The sequence below is a fragment of the Astatotilapia calliptera genome, chromosome 3 (genome assembly GCF_964374335.1).
Source record: "Astatotilapia calliptera chromosome 3, fAstCal68.1, whole genome shotgun sequence".
NCBI lineage: Eukaryota > Metazoa > Chordata > Actinopteri > Cichliformes > Cichlidae > Astatotilapia > Astatotilapia calliptera.
The window spans coordinates 82518463-82537392 of NC_137424.1; the positions used below are offsets into that span (position 1 = coordinate 82518463).

General features: G+C 46.6%; 1 protein-coding gene across 1 annotated transcript; it reads right to left on the minus strand.

The window, feature by feature from the left end:
- Positions 1–229: 229 nt before the first annotated feature.
- Positions 230–18911, minus strand: LOC113019652 (phosphatidylinositol 4,5-bisphosphate 3-kinase catalytic subunit alpha isoform). Its single transcript, XM_026163425.2, has 28 exons — positions 18650–18911; positions 15409–15532; positions 15074–15177; positions 14834–14996; positions 14559–14768; positions 11168–11235; positions 10955–11083; positions 10822–10875; positions 10536–10645; positions 10315–10456; positions 9945–10030; positions 9740–9845; positions 8827–8979; positions 8615–8746; positions 6956–7080; positions 6562–6643; positions 6308–6472; positions 6038–6141; positions 5853–5952; positions 5349–5420; positions 5158–5264; positions 4757–4878; positions 4595–4673; positions 4353–4523; positions 4160–4277; positions 3933–4084; positions 3710–3858; positions 230–2430 (listed from the first exon to the last, which is right to left on the minus strand). Exons 2-28 carry the CDS (start codon positions 15491–15493, stop codon positions 2306–2308), a joined length of 3213 nt encoding a protein of 1070 aa, XP_026019210.1. The 5' UTR covers positions 15494–15532; positions 18650–18911; the 3' UTR covers positions 230–2305.
- Positions 18912–18930: the final 19 nt, after the last annotated feature.

Consider the following 18930-nt stretch of genomic DNA (forward strand, 5'->3'; position numbering starts at 1 on the left):
CGCACTTTCACGAAAGGTTATAAAAGCGAAAGATTATGTCCATAAGTATGGAGGATCAACGCGGAATAATTGACTTCATTAAAAATAATAATAAGTGATATATAAATATTATGGCGGGCCCATAGTGCATAAACTACAAAATTATATTTATAAATATATGGAGGACCAACACTGCACAATCAATACATTAAAAAAACGATAAACGAAAATACACTTCTCTGCATTAATGTATGCTTCTCAAGTCAAGTGATCTTTATTTATAAAGAACATTTAAAGAGCATCAAGTGTCCGCCAAAGTGCTGAACAGAAGGATAGCATAATCAAATAAAAAGAATTAAAATAGATGAAAGATGAAAAAATAGAAAACATTGTGACATCCCATATGTTTGTAAAAATATATGTGTACATGCAAATATGCACATACATATACAAGAGTGTACACATTCACACACAAGCACACATATGTGAACATAAAATACATATATACGTTTGTACAAGTGCAAACCCAACACATGTCTTTAGATGGTTTAATACAGGGGTCCCCAATCCCAGTCCACGAGGGCCGGTGTCCCTGCAGGTTTTAGATCTCACCCTGGGTCAACACACCTGAATCACATGATTAGTTCATTACCAGGCCTCTGGAGACAAGACAGTTATTTATCTATTTAAATCAGCTGTGATGGATCAAGGACACATCTTAAACCTGCAGGGACACCGGCCCTCATGGACTGGGATTGGGGACCCCTAATTTAATAGGATTGTGTGGTCAACAGTGTCAAATGCTGTCTAAGGAGCTTGGAAAAAAAAGATGTCATATATCATGGATTGATTAATACCCAGAGTTATTTGCATTTATTTTCCTTGAAATACGGTGAAATATCTTATTATTTTAGTTTTATTTATTTCATTTTAAAAAAAGAGCAGTTAGGACTCAAAGGTCACAGCAGCACCTGCTGGACGTCAGAGGAACTGAACATGTCTCAGGTGAGTAAAGCACACACACACATACACACACACACACACACACACACACCAGTTAAACTTTTATTTTGAAACAACAAAACAACAATAATCCATAATAACACTGATCAATAAGTGCTTTAACACCTGGGCATGGTGTTATAACATCAGGCTCCGCCCTTCAGGTGACCTGCTCTCCTATGTCAGAGGGTCAAGAAGAATCAATAACATCACAAATCAATACATGAAGAAACCAATTAGTTAAAAATCATTAATACATCAGAAAACAATCAATACTGATCACATGGAAACAAACACATCACATCTCCCCGTGTGTTATCAGTCACTATAGTAACCATCACAGTCGATGATGTCAGCAATGAATGATTAGCATGCAGCAGGGGGCGGGGCTTTGATCTCTCACCTGAACAGGAAAAAACCTTCACATAAAACTATTTGAATGTAGCCCTGCCCTAGGAACTGGCAGCCAATGAGATTAGAGGGACGGGGTTTTCACTATGGTAACTAAACCTACCCACAGTTCCTTTATCCAGTGCAACAACTCAGCTATCTAATAGCTAACAGGCTAATGCTAACTATCTCAGCATGACTCATGAGCCAACAGCTAACAATGCTAAGTAGACTAGCTAAGGGCTAACGGCAGCAGCTGATTGGTTCAGATTGTCGAGTACTTTGATCCCTGATTAACGAGGATGATATGCTGATCGTAAAAATCTGTTTAAGTGGGTTCAAATCAACAAAATACTCCAAAAGATACTTCCAATAAACTCTGAAGGTATCTTAAGTCTCTAGACTGCATCATCACAATGACTCCGCCCACAGCTGGTCAGCTCTGCCTTCCTACTGGTCAGAACTGATTGTCATAATCTAAATATTGATTGGTTATTGGAAGTTTTATTGCTCTCACAGTGACCACAGTGTTCACTTTGCTGGTTTCAATAAAGTTATGTCACTCAAAAATAACATTTTATGAAGTTACAGCTGCTTGTCAATAAAATTTCACTCAATAAAGTTTGACTGTTTTTGAAAAGTACAGCAGCTAACAAGCTAACAGTAGCACCGATTGGAAGACTTTTGTGACGTCACCTTCATCATCAGCATCGTCATTTTTTCCCAGCCTGCCTTTGGCATCATCAAAACCCCACTGACCTTTGACCCTGAGATTCATATTTCTATGACAACCGTCCAAAAGACACAAGGACAAAAAACCTCTAAAGAAAATCTATGACATCAGATGACGAGTCTGTCGTCATCATCATCATCATCATTAGTATCATAATCATCACAGTAGTGCAGTAAACAAACACACCAGTGTGGGTGTGTGTCAGTGCTCATTGGGCATGTGTCTTATGGTGTGAAAGATCCAGTCCATCTTCGTGCTCCAGCCGCCGTGGTGAGCGTCGTTCATCTGCTTGGTGAAGTACTCCAGTGCCTCCTGCTGGCTCTTCTCTGAATGACAGACAAATGGGTTAGAGACAGACTGGTTAAAGAAAAGACTTACAGGTCGTGTCCAAATTCATGGGCTGCATCCTCCTGAGGACACATTTGTAGACCGATTACGTCACAGCGACGCGCCGAAGGCTGTCCAAATTCGTAGACTCCTCTGAATGCAGCCGACAAGTGTGGCCTCCTTTTACCCGAATTTGAAGGATGGGTCAGGTGTGTCCATCGTGGCCCACCATATCCCAGAAATCATAGCGTGGCCCAGCCAAACTCCAGTTTCCGGCAATGGCGGCAGCTACTAAGTTTTAAAATTACTGGTATTAATCTAAGGAGCTTGGAAAGAAAAGCGTCTGGACTTGTTTAAGTTGCTTGAAGATGTTTCACCTTCTTCAGTTCTAGGGTCAAATGGTGGAGAGTCCCAGATTTAAACCTAGTGGGAGTTTCCCCCCCCCAAAGAGGGACAAAGGACCCCCCAAAAAATAAACTTTTAACATATTTTCAGGCGAGAATGTGGGCGTGTAAACTTCTAATATCTGCTCAGTTTATCAAGATATCCCATATTTGCAAAAGTGCTTCGACGTTTTTGGAGACGTCTGTTACCCACCAGCTCGATAGCTAGCCGGGAGCTCGAGGGTCACACAACTCCCGGCACATCATTTTCAGATCACCGCGGACTTTCGCTACTCAGGTTAAATGTAATATAAGAGTCATTTAGACAACCTAAAAATGTTATTGTTGGGCTTTTTCAGTGTTTTATTTGTTCGTGAGTCAATCGGTTTGGCTGAGATTAAAGTTATTAGATTAGATTAGATAAAATAAAACTTAATTAATCCCCTGGGTGGTTTTCACACAGCTGAATAAACGTCAAACAGAAAACTGATTAAACAGAAGTGTGAGATGGTCGAGAATTTACGCCGAGTTTATTAAACTCCACCAAGACAGCGGTGATGCTAATCTGAAGGCTAGACCGTTCAATTCCACAGCCGTTTACTTCCGGCCTACCCAACCTTCTGAGGACCCGGCCCACGTAGACCGCATAGGCCGGGTCCTCAGGAGGATCCAACCCATGAATTGGGATATGACCTTAGACAGGCCGGTCTATGACAGATGGCTTAGAGACAGACGGGTTACAGACAGTTCCAAGTACTGAACTGAGTCCCTGTGATGGACAGGAGATGGTTGCTTAGAACAGGCACTCTGCTGCCACCATGGATTGGTGGAGTTCTAGACATCTACAGCATCATAATACCACCTGTCTCCTGCCCGTCCGTCACTCCAGTCTTACCCAGGGCCAGGGTTTTCCTCAGGTAGGCAATGTCATCAAAGCTCTGCAGTTCAGGCATCCCGCAACCCAGCATAAGGGAGAAGAGATTGATGAAGAGGCTGGCGTGCTGACGGATGGCGAGGTATGCTTTGTAGCACATCTCCTGGAACCTAAACAGGTAGACAGAGAGTGAGGCGGGCTCAGAGGGAGACAGGAGGAGGTGCAAAGAGGAGGGACAGGGCACCTCTCGAACTCCTTGGTCTTGGTGGACTCCTGGATGCCTTTACTAATGACGATGAGGAAGTCCTGAGTAAGGACAAAGGGTACACGCTCCCTCTTGTAGCCAAATTTCTTCTTCTTGTGATCCAGGAAGTGACCAAAGTCAATGTGGAACAGCTGGAGGAGGCAGACAAAGAGTTAGGCGGCTGCAGTCCCAGGAAGAGCTGTCAGGGCGTGGGGTCAGAGGCTCACCTGTCCATTCTCTTTCACCATAATGTTGGAGTTGTGGCGGTCTCCGATTCCCAGGATGAACGTGGCAACGCAGTAACCAGCACATGAGCGCGTGAACAGGTCGATGGCCCGATCGTACCTGTGGGACAGACAGGAAGTGAGCAGAGGGCAGACAGGTGTTCATGCAAACATGTGTGCAGAGGGGTGTGCTCACGCTTCGCCGCGGTTCTTGTCTTTGATCCAGTGATGCAGCGTGTTGGAGTTGAACTGCAGCGCCCCCTTCAGGCCTCCCTTGCACTGAATCTGCATGATGGTGAAGCTGTTCTTCACAACCTCGATCAGACCCACGCAGTCACCGATGGAGAGGCATCCATAGGGCAACATGCTAATACACAAACACACGCTCCGTTAGCCAGGTGTCGGTGTGATGTCACAGCTAATGTCACGGGCTCTCACCGCAGGTCCAGACCCTGGTTCTGCCAGATGTTCTCCATGATTTTAATAATCTGCAACGTTAGCATATCCTGACGCAGGTCTGTAACAGAACACACTACGTTAACCACAGTGCCCTGGCACAGCTGTAAACAGCAGTAATACAGTTAGCGCCAAACTCGTTACCATCTCCGTTCTTGAAGATGATCTCGTTGTTGGTGAAGAGAAGCTCGGACATGATGTCAGGGTTTTCCCAGTTCAGCCACAGGGGGCGCTTTGCCGAGGACATGATCCTACACTCCTCCAGCCTAAAAGCACACGACACTTTTTAAACATTGTTTTACTTTGTTGTTTTTCAAGCCTGAAAACACGCTGATGCAGTCAGGAAGCTCTTTAAAGAATAAAACACTTAAAGTCGGTCAATATGCAGATGAATCACTTTTATATTTAGAAAACCCCACATTTCACTACCAAGAGCTATAAATATCCACACTGATCTTAGTCATAGTCACACACACTAAAAGATCTGGTCATGCAATGATCGGTCAGGTAGGAAGTCATGCAGTTATTTAACCAGTTATGCCTACCTGAGATTTCCCAGCTGGTGAACTGGATTCAGTGGAGAGACGAATCCCTGCAGAGCTTCCATGTAATCTGGACGAGACATGTGCTCAACCAGAAACTTCATCTGAGTCTGACAACCAATCGCAGTACAGAAACACACGTCACCGTCAGCCAATCACAAGTCAGATTTAAGTTGCTTTGTTTGTTTTCATACTTTCTGAGTCTCGTCCTTCTTCTCCTGCTTCAGTGTGTCGGTCAGATTCACCAGTTTATCCATGGCCTCTACCTGCACACACACACACACACACACACACACACACACACACACACACACACACACACACACACACACACACACGCACACACACACGCACATACAGGTGTGTTAGTAGCTCAGTTATACAAACGACCAGGTGAGAGAAGCTTCGTTAATCACTGACACTGCTGTTTCACTCTGCTGCTCTGTGTTATTTTCACGCTCTATTCTGTGTTTAACCACCTAATATTTTTCCAGCATGATACTTCCTGTGAGTATGTGTCCATGCTTCTGATTGGTCTTCCAAGGCTTCCTGGTTCCTGTGAACTATCTCACAGGTAGACTGATAAATCCTGGGCTGAGACACACTTTTGTTGTGTGGTGATGGTCTTAGGTTAAGAAAAACTAGATAAGGAGCTCATGTTGAACTGGACTCAGAAGACCAGGTGTGTCAGGGCTCACCTGTCTGTTCAGGTGCTTCAGGTACATCCCGCAGGCTCTGCAGAAAGCTTCCAGCAGCAGACCGAAGCGTCGGGAAACCGTCTTGTTGTGCATCTCTGACCTGTGAGAACACTTCCTGTTAGATTAAAAATGACCAAACAGACGTGTTAGATCCCTCAGGTAAACACCAGGACATTTGCACTCACTTCAGGTGCCAGAAGAAGAAGTGCCCTATCCTCTGATTGGTCAGAGCTTTCTTTATCAGGAAACGGGCCAGAGGATTGTCCAGGTACATCTCATACTTCAACACCTGCAGAAAAGACCATGAGACAAAAGACGAAAGATAAGTGTATGTATGTGACAGTACACAGACAGGTGAGGAGTCCAGGTGTGTCTGCAGTGTGCTGCAGAGGACTGTGTGAGGCACACAGCAGCAGGTGTGCAGACCCTTTACCATTTACCATTACCACACGCACCTGTACAAGTTGCAACAGGTACTGCGACAGCTTGTCATCCGTCAGGCCCTGCACGAGGCAGCGCAGCGCAAACTCTCGGACCATTGGGTCGGGAAAGTTACAGTCCAACAACTCGAGAGCCGACTCGGGCTCCATCAGAGGCCACTCCTTCAACAGACAGTACATCTGAGGGAGGGGACAGGTGACAGAGAGACAGGTGAGTCAAAGTGAGGGTTTGAAGCATTTGTCCCTGACTGTGATGGGAAGTTCGGTACCTGAGAAACTTCGTCTCTGGAGTTCCATTTGACAGAAAGAAGCAGCTTAGGGAGAGACTCTGGGATGTTTACACAGTAATGTCTGCAGAGATACAGACAGGCAGAGACACAGGTAGACAAATGGGGAGAGACAGGTAGACAAGGCCGGTGGACAGGAACATGCACAAACAGAGAGAGTCACGTGAAGCTGCCAGACATCTAAAATCAGACAGACAGAAAGGTCCAGAAAGTTTCTGTGTCAAAGATCACGTTAGGTAAATCTGGGACTATTTAAACCTGTTCAAATATACCTGGATCAGAGGTTTAACTGTGGGTTCAGAACGTCACAGCGTTCAGAGGACATGCCTCCAAAAATACACCTGCAGGGTGTTCACTCCATTACATTCATTCTCACCTGTGTCTCCAGAGGAAGTCCTTCTCCTGCTCCGAGAGCTCGTACAGCGGATCTCTGGAGCAGAGAGAGCGAAGCTGCTCGGCATCGCCTGACGAAACACTGCTGTCACAGGCCAAACGGCTGCTCTGAGGGAGAGGTGAGAGACGGGTGAGAGACGGGTGAGAGACGGGTGAGAGACGGGTGAGAGACGGGTAGTCTGAGGCAATCGCTGAGTCTTCTGTATTTGGATCTGAGTCACAGGTAAACACTGACAAACTAAAACACACAACAACATCAGAAACACAAACTGCACAGGACTGCTGCTGCTCTTCGGTCGAGATGAAACCTATAAAGATTACACCACAATTCCCAAAGAGGCAAAAAAGAAGCCAAAGGCAAAACAGCTGGAGAACAGCTGGAAAGCAACTGTGTTCACTTTGAGGAAGACCCTGAAGAAGAGCACTGTTAATGGAAGGAGAGCACACAGGAAACCACTACCGATAGATAGTGGACCTCTGGTAGAGGATCTTTGTAGAAGACCTCTGTAGAGGATCTTTGTATAGGACCTCTGGTAGAGGACCTCTGTAGAGGACCTCTGCAGAGGACCTCTGTAGAGGATCTTTGTATAGGACCTCTGGTAGAGGACCTCTGGTAGAGGACCAATGGTAGAGGACCTCTGTAGAGGACCAATGGTAGAGGACCTCTGTAGAGGACCTCTGGTAGAGGACCTCTGTAGAGGACCTCTGGTAGAGAACCAATGGTAGAGGACCTCTGTAGAGGACCTCTGTAGAGGACCTCTGGTAGAGGACCTCTGGTAGAGGACCAATGGTAGAGGACCTCTGTAGAGGACCAATGGTAGAGGACCTCTGTAGAGGACCTCTGTAGAGGACCTCTGGTAGAGGACCTTTGTAAAGGATCTTTGTAGAGGACCTCTGGTAGAGGACCTCTGGTAGAGGACCTCTGTAGAGGATCTTTGTAGAGGATCTTTGTAGAGGACCTCTGGTAGAGGACCTCTGGTAGAGGACCTCTGTAAAGGATCTTTGTAGAGGATCTTTGTAGAGGACCTCTGGTAGAGCACCTCTGGTAGAGGACCTCTGTAAAGGATCTTTGTAGAGGATCTTTGTAGAGGACCTCTGGTAGAGGACCTCTGTAGAGGACCTCTGTAAAGGATCTTTGTAGAGGATCTTTGTAGAGGACCTCTGGTAGAGGATCTTTGTAGAGGATCTTTGTAGAGGATCTTTGTAGAGGACCTCTGGTAGAAGACCTCTGGTAGAGGACCTCTGGTAGAGGACCTCTGTAGAGGATCTTTGTAGAGGACCTCTGGTAGAGGATCTTTGTAGAGGACCTCTGGTAGTGGACCTCTTTAGAGGATCTTTGTAGAGGACCTCTGTAGAGGATCTTTGCAGAGGACCTCTGGTAGTGGACCTCTTTAGAGGATCTTTGTAGAGGACCTCTGGTAGAGGACCTCTGTAGAGGACCTCTGTAGAGGATCTTTGTAGAGGATCTATGTAGAGGACCTCTGTAAAGGATCTTTGTAGAGGATCTTTGTAGAGGACCTCTGGTAGAGGACCTCTGGTAGAGGATCTTTGTAGAGGACCTCTGTAGAGGACGTGGTCTGAGGATTTCACACACACACCAAACCTCAGGGGGCAGAGAGGGAGTTTTTAATGTTGTAGTTACCAGGCCGTGGCAGTAGTTGTAGCCCAGCTCTCTGCTGATGGTCCAGTTGGCGTGCTCTTCAATCTGCTGCTCGTCAGGAAAAACAACGATCTGATTGAACCAGGAGAACTCCAGCTCCACGCAGGGGGTCTCCTGCAGACCACAACACCATCATTAAATACTTACTTCAGGATCAGACAAATTTCTACTGTCTGAGAGAACTTGTTGGGTACCTTGTTGGGATTTGAACCCGCGGCTCCAATGGGGTTGAGCAGGTCCTCTAGGCCATGGGGAACGGGCCACAGGCTGAGAGCCACCTTACCACAGACCAGGATGTCCTTGTAGTCAAACAGGTTTACATTCCCCCAGGCCAGAGGGCAGTGCTCCTGTGAGACAGGTGAGACAGAGGATGTGTCCTGGCTCCTCCCCTTCTATCGAGCATGCATCGATGGTCATTTCACCTGATGTAAAATGTGCTGTTCTTATTTAAACAGCTGACTCTGAATTGAATCTAACAATAAAAAAAATTAAATCCAGGAGGAAACAAAAACAGCATGTTGATACGAGGAGATCCTGACGGCTGCTCCAACAATGATCTGATTATATTTGGAGTATTAGTTCAGTTCTCTTCCAAACCCCAGCAGCTGTCTGTGGTAGGTTTTAGTATCTACTAAAATAAAATAAAAGCTTTCTAACCTCTTTGTTTCTATTGAATAAGAGGCATGAACTGTGCATACGTGTGTACTGCTTTTAGCTGTTCACATCTGACTGTGAAGCAGATGATATGTAAAAGGGCATTTTGCAAAATACTTTAAAAAGATTATATTCTTAAAGAAATCTATTACTTTGTGCAGTTTTTTATGTCATGTGTAATTTCCATTGCGCATATCAATCACAGTTAAATTAAAGGGTGGTGACAGTGGAAACAATGGAGCTGAGCTGTGATGTCATCAAGTACACGCCCGTTCCAACATTAGAACGATCGCCGCGTCCTCCAGTTCTCAGGAACTCCAGATTCCCGTGGGAACTTCAGAAGCACGAGTGGGACGAGTGCGGACTTGCGTACTTGAGTACTGAGAAACGACCTGGGACAGGTTCAACCAGCAGTCTTACTACACAGATCACTTGTACTCCCTTCTTTCCTACCTCCTTAGCTCCTTTCCTTCCCTTCACAGAGCAGATAGACAGGCAGAGTCTGGCTGAACGAGGGAGGTCAGCCAGGTAGATGTCATAGGTCAGCCACTCATTCCACCTGAAGACAGACAGGTAAGAGTTAGCTGCAGACAGGCAGGTAAAAGGAGCGACAGGAGGGGGGCCGATGTTTTAACGTGTGTGTTTGGGTGTGTCGTACCTGGGGTTGGAGCAGGGCACTCTCTGGGTGTTGACGTTGTCACAGAGCGGCTCTCCTCCGTGATAGATCCCTGTCCTCACATAGATCTACACACACACAACAAAATCCTATCTGATGTTTTGGTGGGACTGATCCAACCATCCACCCAAACATCCAGACATCTAATCCAGTCCAGTGAACCGGCCCCCAGTGCTCAGAACCTCTGCAGAGTCCTGGGTCTCCTCCTGCTACGACCCTGTGAGTCCTTTGAACATTAAAGCTTCTCAAAGCACGTAATAATTACTGGAGTCAGGGCTGATGCTTGATCATGATAACACCTGTTAGACCCCATATGTGATGCGGCAGGTCCAGGCAGCGAGTACCGACTCACCTTATCGATGTCTCTGATGTTCACGTTCACGTACGTGGCGCAGAGCAGCCGGACTCTCAGCAGAGTGTTGAAGGCCCACAAGGAGCGAGGAGGAGAACCGTCGCCTCCTCCTGGACAGGGAGACGGCTGAGGAGTCCGACGGCTGAAACACACACAGCTCAAGTCACCTCCTGTCCTGTGTCCTGTGATACCTGCAGGTGTGACACCTGTGGCGGCCATACCTGTAGGAAGGCGTGACGAAGCCTGAGGCGGGAAGCTGAGAGTAGAGGCTGTCTTTGGACACGAGCATCAGGTGAGGAAGACGTCCCACGATGATGCAGGAGCGGATGTACTGCAGACACACAGGTGAGGAACTGAAGATCACCTAATCCTGGATGACACTTTAAGCTCACGTTGGACAGTCTCACCTGTCCTGTACGTGACATTAATGTGAACTATGGGCAGCAGGTAGGTCAGGTGTAGGACAAACTGTGACAGGTGCAGTGAAGCCACAGGATCAGCTGTTACCTTATACTGACTGAGAGGAAACTTCTCCAGCAGGTACTCATCGCAGCCACACACCTGAGAGGCACACAGGGAGGGAGACAGGTGAGTCGACAGGTGTGGGGCCAGACAGGTAGACACAGACAGACAGGCGTACCTTAAGGATGTACTGGCCCTGGTACTCCTGAACGCAGAGGCGGAGCTGCTGAGGTGAAAGGTGCATCGATCGGCTTTTCTTCCTGATGGACTCGGCGATCAGCTGCTCAGGTAAACTGTCGTGACTAACCTGCACACACACACACACACACCTGGTGACTACCTCACTTCCTGTTCTGATTGTTTCAGGAACCAGCTCAGTGTCCAGGTTTACCTTCAAGGTGTACTTCTGTTTGGAGTTTGATGGAGACACGATCACCCAGATGGTCACAATCAGGCGCCCTGCACAGACAGGTACAGCAAGTCAGACAGGTATACAGTACCGCTACCAAAAAACAGATTTATTCATAACATCGGGAAAAGACCCAGGGAAACCGAGCTAACAATATAAACGATATAAAAACGATAAAAACCCTGAAAGCCTCGACTCTTGCGACCCAAACGACTCACAGACCGGTACTGGTCCAGGACCTGGGGGTGGGGGCGGCTGTGCTTGTAGCCTAAGTGAAGCAGATGCATTACTTAACAATACTGTAGCTTCTTTAAATGGATTCAAGGTGCAACAGGGAATTCGGCAAGCATGTCCTGTTTCCCCTAAGCTTTTTATATTGGCAACTCAGTTGTTAACATGACATACAAGGAATATCAATTTTTAATAAAGACTTCAAAATAAGTCAATTCACAGATGATAAGTCTATTTTTTGAAAGATAAATGCGAGGTAGAGAAAACTAAAGCTTCTCTAAAGCTTCTCCTCCCTACCCTCACCTATGGCCACGAGCTGTGGGTAGTGACCGAAAGAACGAGATCGCGGATACAAGCGGCAGAAATGAGCTTCCTCCGAAGGGTGGCTGGCCCCTCCCTTAGAGATAGGGTGAGAAGTTCTGCCATCCGGGAGGGGCTCAGAGTAGAGCAGCTGCTCCACATCGAAAGAAGCCAGCTGAGGTGGTTCGGGCATCTGACAAGGATGCCCCCTGGGTGAGGTGTTCCAGGCATGTCCCACCGGGAGGAGGCCCCGGGGCAGACCCAGGACACGCTGGAGAGATTATGGCTACGTTCACACTGCAGGCGAAAGCGCATCAAATCCGATCTGGGTCACTTTCGTATGTGGTACTGAATCCGATACATATCCGATGTTTTAGAAAGCGACTGCTGTTTGACGGTCATGTCGCATTAAATCCGTCTTTTACGTCACTGACACAAGACAGACGCCAATTATCAGCTCCAGAGAAGACATCGTGAACGCTTCCTGGCCATCCCGTGTAGATGTCAGTGAAACTGTTGGGAAGACAACGTTGGAGAAACGTGAACATTTTATTTGTTCTGTATAATCTGCAGATTCTGACAGAAATCTATCCTTTGAAGCAGCGCTCCTCTAAAACAGCAATAAGGATCATTATTAGGTTATTCACATTATTATGTAAATAACAAAATAACTTAAAGCAAAACTTGGGAAACGTAAAGTCCGAAGTCTTTATATTAAGGGCCATCAGTCAAACAATACTGTTGCTCTGGGTCTAAACAGAGCGCGTTGTGTGTGACGTCTTCTTTTGCGCATGCGGGCCGCTTTGAGCGTTCACACTAGAGCGCGTTTGCTGTCGCATTTTATTTGTAGTGTGAACGAGCAGACAAAAAAATTGGATTTGATCAAAAAATCTGAATTGAGCATCAAGACCTGCAGAGTGAACGTAGCCTATATCTCTCGGCTGGCCTGGGAACGCCTTGGTGTTCCCCTGGATAAGCTGGAGCAGGTGGCTGTGGAGAGGGAGGTCTGGGCTCGTTTATCTCTCAGTATCAAAAAATGTGAACCCGATTCATACAAGCTCTGACTCCTCAAGTTAAATATATAGGGCTGATAATATCTAAAAAACCCAATTAGCAGAAAAGACACTAATATTTCTAACTGTATCATGGAGATGAAGACATCACTCAGCCACTGGTTAACCAGAGACTCGCTATTTTTGGCAGAAACATCCTATCTAAAGCTGGAGGCATCTCCAAATTGATTTATCCTTGTCCCTCTCTACATATCTCCTCTAAAAGCATTAACACAGAAAAATGTTGTTATTTTATTTATTTATTTTTTTCTAGTCATGTGTGTTTGTCTTATTTTTGTGTTGTATTTGCAATGGTTTTTTTGTATTTTTTATTTTTGTGTGTGTTTGTTTGTTGTTTGGGTTTTTTGTTTCTGTTGTTTGTTTTTTCTTTTTTGTTTTCTTTTGTTTTATTTGTTTTCCTACCTGGCCTGAGGGATAGGGGTTCTAAGTGGTATGGGTAGGGGGTAAACTGGTGTAAGCAATTACTAGACATGTGAGTGTGTCATTAATCTGTGTTCTAATATTTCAGTCCAAACAGTCACTGTGAAACTTGTCTGTTGTTGAACAATTCTGTGTGTACCTGTTTTTCTTTGTTGCTTTAAATCAATAAAAATATCTTTGAGAAAAAACATTAATACAGTTATTTTCCAATTTTTGTGGAGGAATAAAACCCATGACATAGAAAGATCTCAGCTTGTGAAGGGATACAATAAATGAGCGACCCACAACTTCTCCCCATAATTCAGCCTTATGGAATCATAGGGTAATAACACTTAATCAAAAATCAATTTTCAACAGTGACTGGTTAAACAAAAAGATTATATTCATGACAGATTTGTGGATGATAGCGGTGTCATTCTCAGTTACACGGACCTTTCAGAAAAATATTGTCTAAACTCAAAGAGAATATAACACATTCAGTGCACTGGTCCCGCTGCCTCGGCTTCATTTGATTAAAAGTTTATGATATACAATAATTTCTCATCAGTGCTCCCAAATTTATTGCCAGGGCAATGTCAGCTGTTTGATAAAAATGCAATAAGAGTATAATTAGTAGATTCTTCAAAGACAAAATATGTCATAGTTACAACAGGATGGTTACATGGTTCTAATGTAGTTGTTTCATATACACTGGATAAAGCGTACTGAAAATTATGAAATAGCCTATTCTACCTGAAGTTACAGAAACACACTTTAATCCTGTGGCAGAATTTCTAATAAAGAAAGTTAAGAAATTGGATTTCCCTAAATATTAATGATGTGCCACTATTTGAATTACATCATAATTTTTTACATGGATCATCTGCATTGGGTGTCTCAGACATTATTAACATCATCATACTTTTGAGTAAACATCATTGTGCTACATGGAGGAGCGCTGAGCTTCTCTCCCTGGTTTTATTGATGATTTTAAGATTGTCTTTGCTAAAAAAGACAAAAAGCACACATGCCAAATAAATAACCAGGATAATGCCCGTCTGTTATTCTAAATGTGACTTATGCTGGGGCTAATATAGTGTTAAGTAATGCAGCTGCTTCACTTAGGCAGGTTGCTGAGTAGACATCTGTGCAGTGGTTTGTTTGAAATCTACCACTTTTTCCTTCAGTTTCCTTGTCAAGAAACAACTTCCTGTTCAACTGAAACAACTTCCTGTTCAACTGAAACAACTTCCTGTTCAACTGAAAGGTTTTTCAGTAGTGACAGTGTTTCAGTAATAATGTCCCTCACGGCACCTCACACAGGAGAGACAGGTACAGGGTGGTTCTGGGCCCAGCAGGTGTGGGAGTACCTTTGTCCAGCTTGCTATAGATGTGCTGGGGCAGCTGGGGACTGGACTCCACGTTGGGGGGGTAAACGTAGAGCGCCTGGCTGTGGGCCCCCCCTCCTTCCCGTTCCTCCATGGCCTCTCTGCACACGCTCAGTATGGAACGGCGGAAGTCCTGGACCTCCGGGTCCTTCATCATCTCAAACTCGCAGACCGGCATCCCGATGGCGAAACCTGTGGGGGGAGGAGTCTGACTATGAGGTCATAGTGTGATTACATGTGATGGGGCGTTCGCTTACCGATCTCACGGTTCAGGATTTTCTCCTCACGGTTGCCGAGGGGCTCGATGACCTTAAGGATGGGGTGGAACAGGCGCAGGTCGCACAGCCGCCTCGTCTCATCGTAAAACTCCTCCCTCTCAGCCTCCTGGGTCACGCCCACAAAGATGTAGCACGACTCCTCCTGGCCAATCGGAGACCGGAATTTATAGTTGGACTGAGATAGAAGGAAGGGGCGGGGTCAAAGTTAAGAGCGTATACCTGCAGCAGGTGGTACAGGGGGTACTTCCTGGCCTCGGAGAAGAGCTGCTGCTTGATACTGATGAGAGGAGTTTCCCTCAGACACTCCAGGCTAACCATCATACCTGAGGAATGTCATGGAAACAGCATGAAAACGCCATGGAAACGCCACGGAAATACAATCCAACAGAAACACAAATATTACAGGTGAGCTGAAAGAGGACGAAGGTAAGCCTGTACGAGTGATGCTTGTGTTCAGCCTTAAAAACAAAGCTGTGACGTCATGATGTCATCTGTTGTCCGACATTATGACGTCACAGAGCTACACCCAAGCTTACATCCGCCCGTGGCTGTACCGTTAGGCAGGCAGCAGTCCACCAGGATCCGGGGGGGCATCAGGTGGAGCCCCCATAGTTCCCCTGACGATGGCCTGGGCACCATGGCAACCAACAGTCACACCTCACCTCAGTGCTGGGCTACCTGTGAAGAGAGAGAGAGCTGCAGCTCAGCACAGGGCAAACAGCAGGGGTCAGAGGTCACTCTGGAACAATTCCACAGGTGCAGCTGTTGGGTGAGGCCCGTACCTGTGGGCGGAGTCCTGTAACCTGAAACTAGACTTGATAAAACAAGAAAGTGAGACTAATTTTGATCACGTCTTGGCCTCCTCTTTAGCCCCGCCCCCTCTCCTTTGCTCCCCCGCCTTTGTACTTTGTTTGGGTTTGTTTGTCCTCTTTGATAACAGGAGGTTTGTCAGAGACACAGGTGTCCTCCTACGAGCCGTAACGATGTTCAGAGGACGGTTTGTCTATGAACAGCTGCAGTTAGAAGAAATAGCATCCTCCTAAAAATCTGTATGAGTTTCTATGGTAACATGTTACATGCATCATAATGAAAGTGTCACATTACAGGCCACGCCCATATGAGAACACCTGGAAAAGAACAGGTGCTACAGCTGCTGGGTCACATGATTCTCAGCTAAAGTGAACAGATGCTGAATGAACAGAGCAGCTTCACTGACGGAGCGTTTGTATTGGTCCACAGGTAAAGTGGGAGGGCTAATGTGTGTTAGCTGAGCACAGGTGATCTGATGTTCGCTGAAAACAGGGAGACGGTTTATCAGTGAAGCAGACAACGAGACGCTTTATGGCTGCAGATCGTGCAGCAGACAGAGGAGGCTGGGTTCAACCAAAAGCAAGAGGTTTATTATGGCTAAAGGCAAAATAAACACACGGAAAAACAGCTGGAACGAATTCGACTAAATGAGACGGGGAGGCAAAAACCACAGCGCTGAACGTGGGACGCAAGACTGTCAAAATAAAACAGGAAACCCTGAGAGGCAGACTTAAGACACACACGCTTGACACATCACAAGATGGACAAACAGGGAGTCAAGGATGAGACACAAGGAGAGGAACAGAGGAAACACAGTGACACGACTAAGACACAAAGGGACGAGGGAGCGAGACACAAAGACACGATGGACTCTACACACACTGAAGACACAGCTCAAGCACACTTGGTCCACGCTGAGAGTGGGGTCGTCCTGTAATCTCTTACGAACTACGCTTCCCTGACTGGGATGCAAGTGGAGACAGATGTAACGTGGTACGAGACCATCATGACACCTCTCACCTCAGGGTGTGGTGTTCAGAGCCCAGCAGCAGGTTGATCGAAGCCAGAAGGTGACTCAGCTGATCACACAGAAAGCTTGTCTTAGAGGTGCACCCTGTTAAAATATCTCGATCACGCTCAGTCATCACGTAAGTACATCCTGCAACGCTGTGAGGTCAGTGTGTGATCAACTCTCTGTGAATGGTTCTCATAGCTGTGGTCAGTTTGCAGATGAACGATCACAAGCTGACCTCCCAGCTCCTTCAGTGGGCTGGTTCCAGTCATTGTGCAAACGTCCTGTTTAAAGGTAACCTGCAGTCAGCTGAGATTGAAGAAGTCAGCTGATGATGATGATGATGAAAGGTTTCTCCCACTGAAACGTCCTGATGAACAGAATCACCCTTTGAGGTCGCTCAGATTATTCACTGTCAGATTAGACGTCTTCAATCGTCATCTGATAACATCTGCGGAGCAGTGACACCTCTGTGAAAGGAGAGTCACGTGATCCATGAAACGCTCCTTTTAGATTGGTCAGATGCTGCCGGCCCCGCCTCTTCATGCAAGTGCGCAGCTAGAACCATGATTTAACTTAAGAGCCACCCTGGGTGACCGAGAGCCTTCACAGACATCCTCATGTGCTGTTGTTGTTGTTCTCCCAACCAGGCCGTCAAACAAAGGAAATAGGACACACACACACGCACACACACACACACACACACACGCACACGCACACACACACACACACACACACACACACACACACACACACACACACACGCGCACACACACACACACACGCGCACACACGCACACACACACACACACACACACACACACACACACACACACACACACACACACACACACACACACACACACACGCGCACACACGCACACACACACACACACACACACACACACACACACACACACACAGTCAGGACAAAGCAGGGGTGTGTGTGTGTGTGTGTGAGGAAGCAGACTTCCTGGGGTTGTTTTCCTGTTGACCGGCTGCTTTAATGCAACAGCAGTTATTTCTCTCAGAGTCTCAGAGCATGACGAGGCGGTCAGAGGTCAGAGGTCAGCTCCTGCTGTGAGGAGCTCACACTGTCTGTGTCACAGACTCCTGCAGAGGAGAAGATGGAGGAGCTGATCAGCTGTTTGAGGCCAGCCAGACGCAGAGGAAGTGACCTGTGAACCAGGGCTGCTGGTTTGAATCCCATAGGTCACCGTGGGCAGAAACACGACAATGAATGAAGCGCTGAGAGGTCAGAGGTCAAAGTATCACTGAGGATAAAAACAAACCAGCCAAAGATTCTGAACGACCAACCTGAGGAGGTCCACACACACATCCCAGACTGTGATCTTACGGACAGGAGAGCATTTCTGACAGAACCAGCAGCACTTAGAGAGATGCAGAGGAACCCCAGAGAACCCCAGAGAACCTCAGAGAACCTCAGAGAACCTCAGAGAACCTCAGAGAGAGCTACGTCCACCCCAACCACAGGTCTAAACAGAGAACCTCAGACAGGTGTAAACAGGTTTTAACAATCTGAACAAGAACTCTGCTGTTGTTGTTCCACAGTGATGTCTGATTTCAGAATAAAATAAACATTTTTTTATATTTTACAAACAGGTTTGAGGAATTTTCACAATAAAGTTCTAAAAAGATTAAAAGCTGTAAATGAGTCAGGATGCTTTATCATGTAAGTGTGGACGTTCATCGATCACGAGGCTTCTGTCAGCAGGAAGCTGATTATACTGTTTGTTTATTGTGAAAATCTCAGCTGCAGCTGAAACAAACAAAAGCTCTACAGTCACGTGACCCGCAGACGTCTGATGACATCACGCAGGTAAAAACAGGAAGCGCCGGCTGATGTAACAAACCGACCCTCCTCCTCTCCGTGACCTCAGACTGGGAAATGGTTACCATGACAACAGGAGCAGGAGCATCCATGAAAAAAGGAGGAGAGTCTTTGTTCCTACCTGGGGGCGAGCCCGAGGGTCCAGCGGTGCCGCATCCTGTCAGTCCATTCGTCCAGTCTGTTCGTCTGTCTGCGAGTCTTTGTCTGTGCTCGCGTGTCCGCCCCCCTCAGCTGATCCCGTCGGACACACAGACAGACGCCGTCTCTCCGTCGGAGGCACTGAAACTGTCTGTCTGTCCGTTTGCAGCGGGCTGAGCAGCAGCAGCAGCAGGAGGAAGTGGCTTCTCCCGGAGCCACAGAACAATGTGCAGCTGAGGAGGAGGAGGGTGTGTGTGTGTGTGT

Bases quoted from the DNA above. Each gene is read 5' to 3' on its own strand.
- LOC113019652 (XM_026163425.2), bottom strand. From the start codon at position 15,493: ATGGTGCCCAGGCCATCGTCAGGGGAACTATGGGGGCTCCACCTGATG. The intron at 10,031-10,314 runs GTGAGTCGGTAC...GTGTGTGTGTAG, and splicing joins ACATCAGAGACATCGATAAG to ATCTATGTGAGGACAGGGAT. The intron at 4,524-4,594 runs GTGAGAGCCCGT...TTTGTGTATTAG, and splicing joins AACCAGGGTCTGGACCTGCG to CATGTTGCCCTATGGATGCC.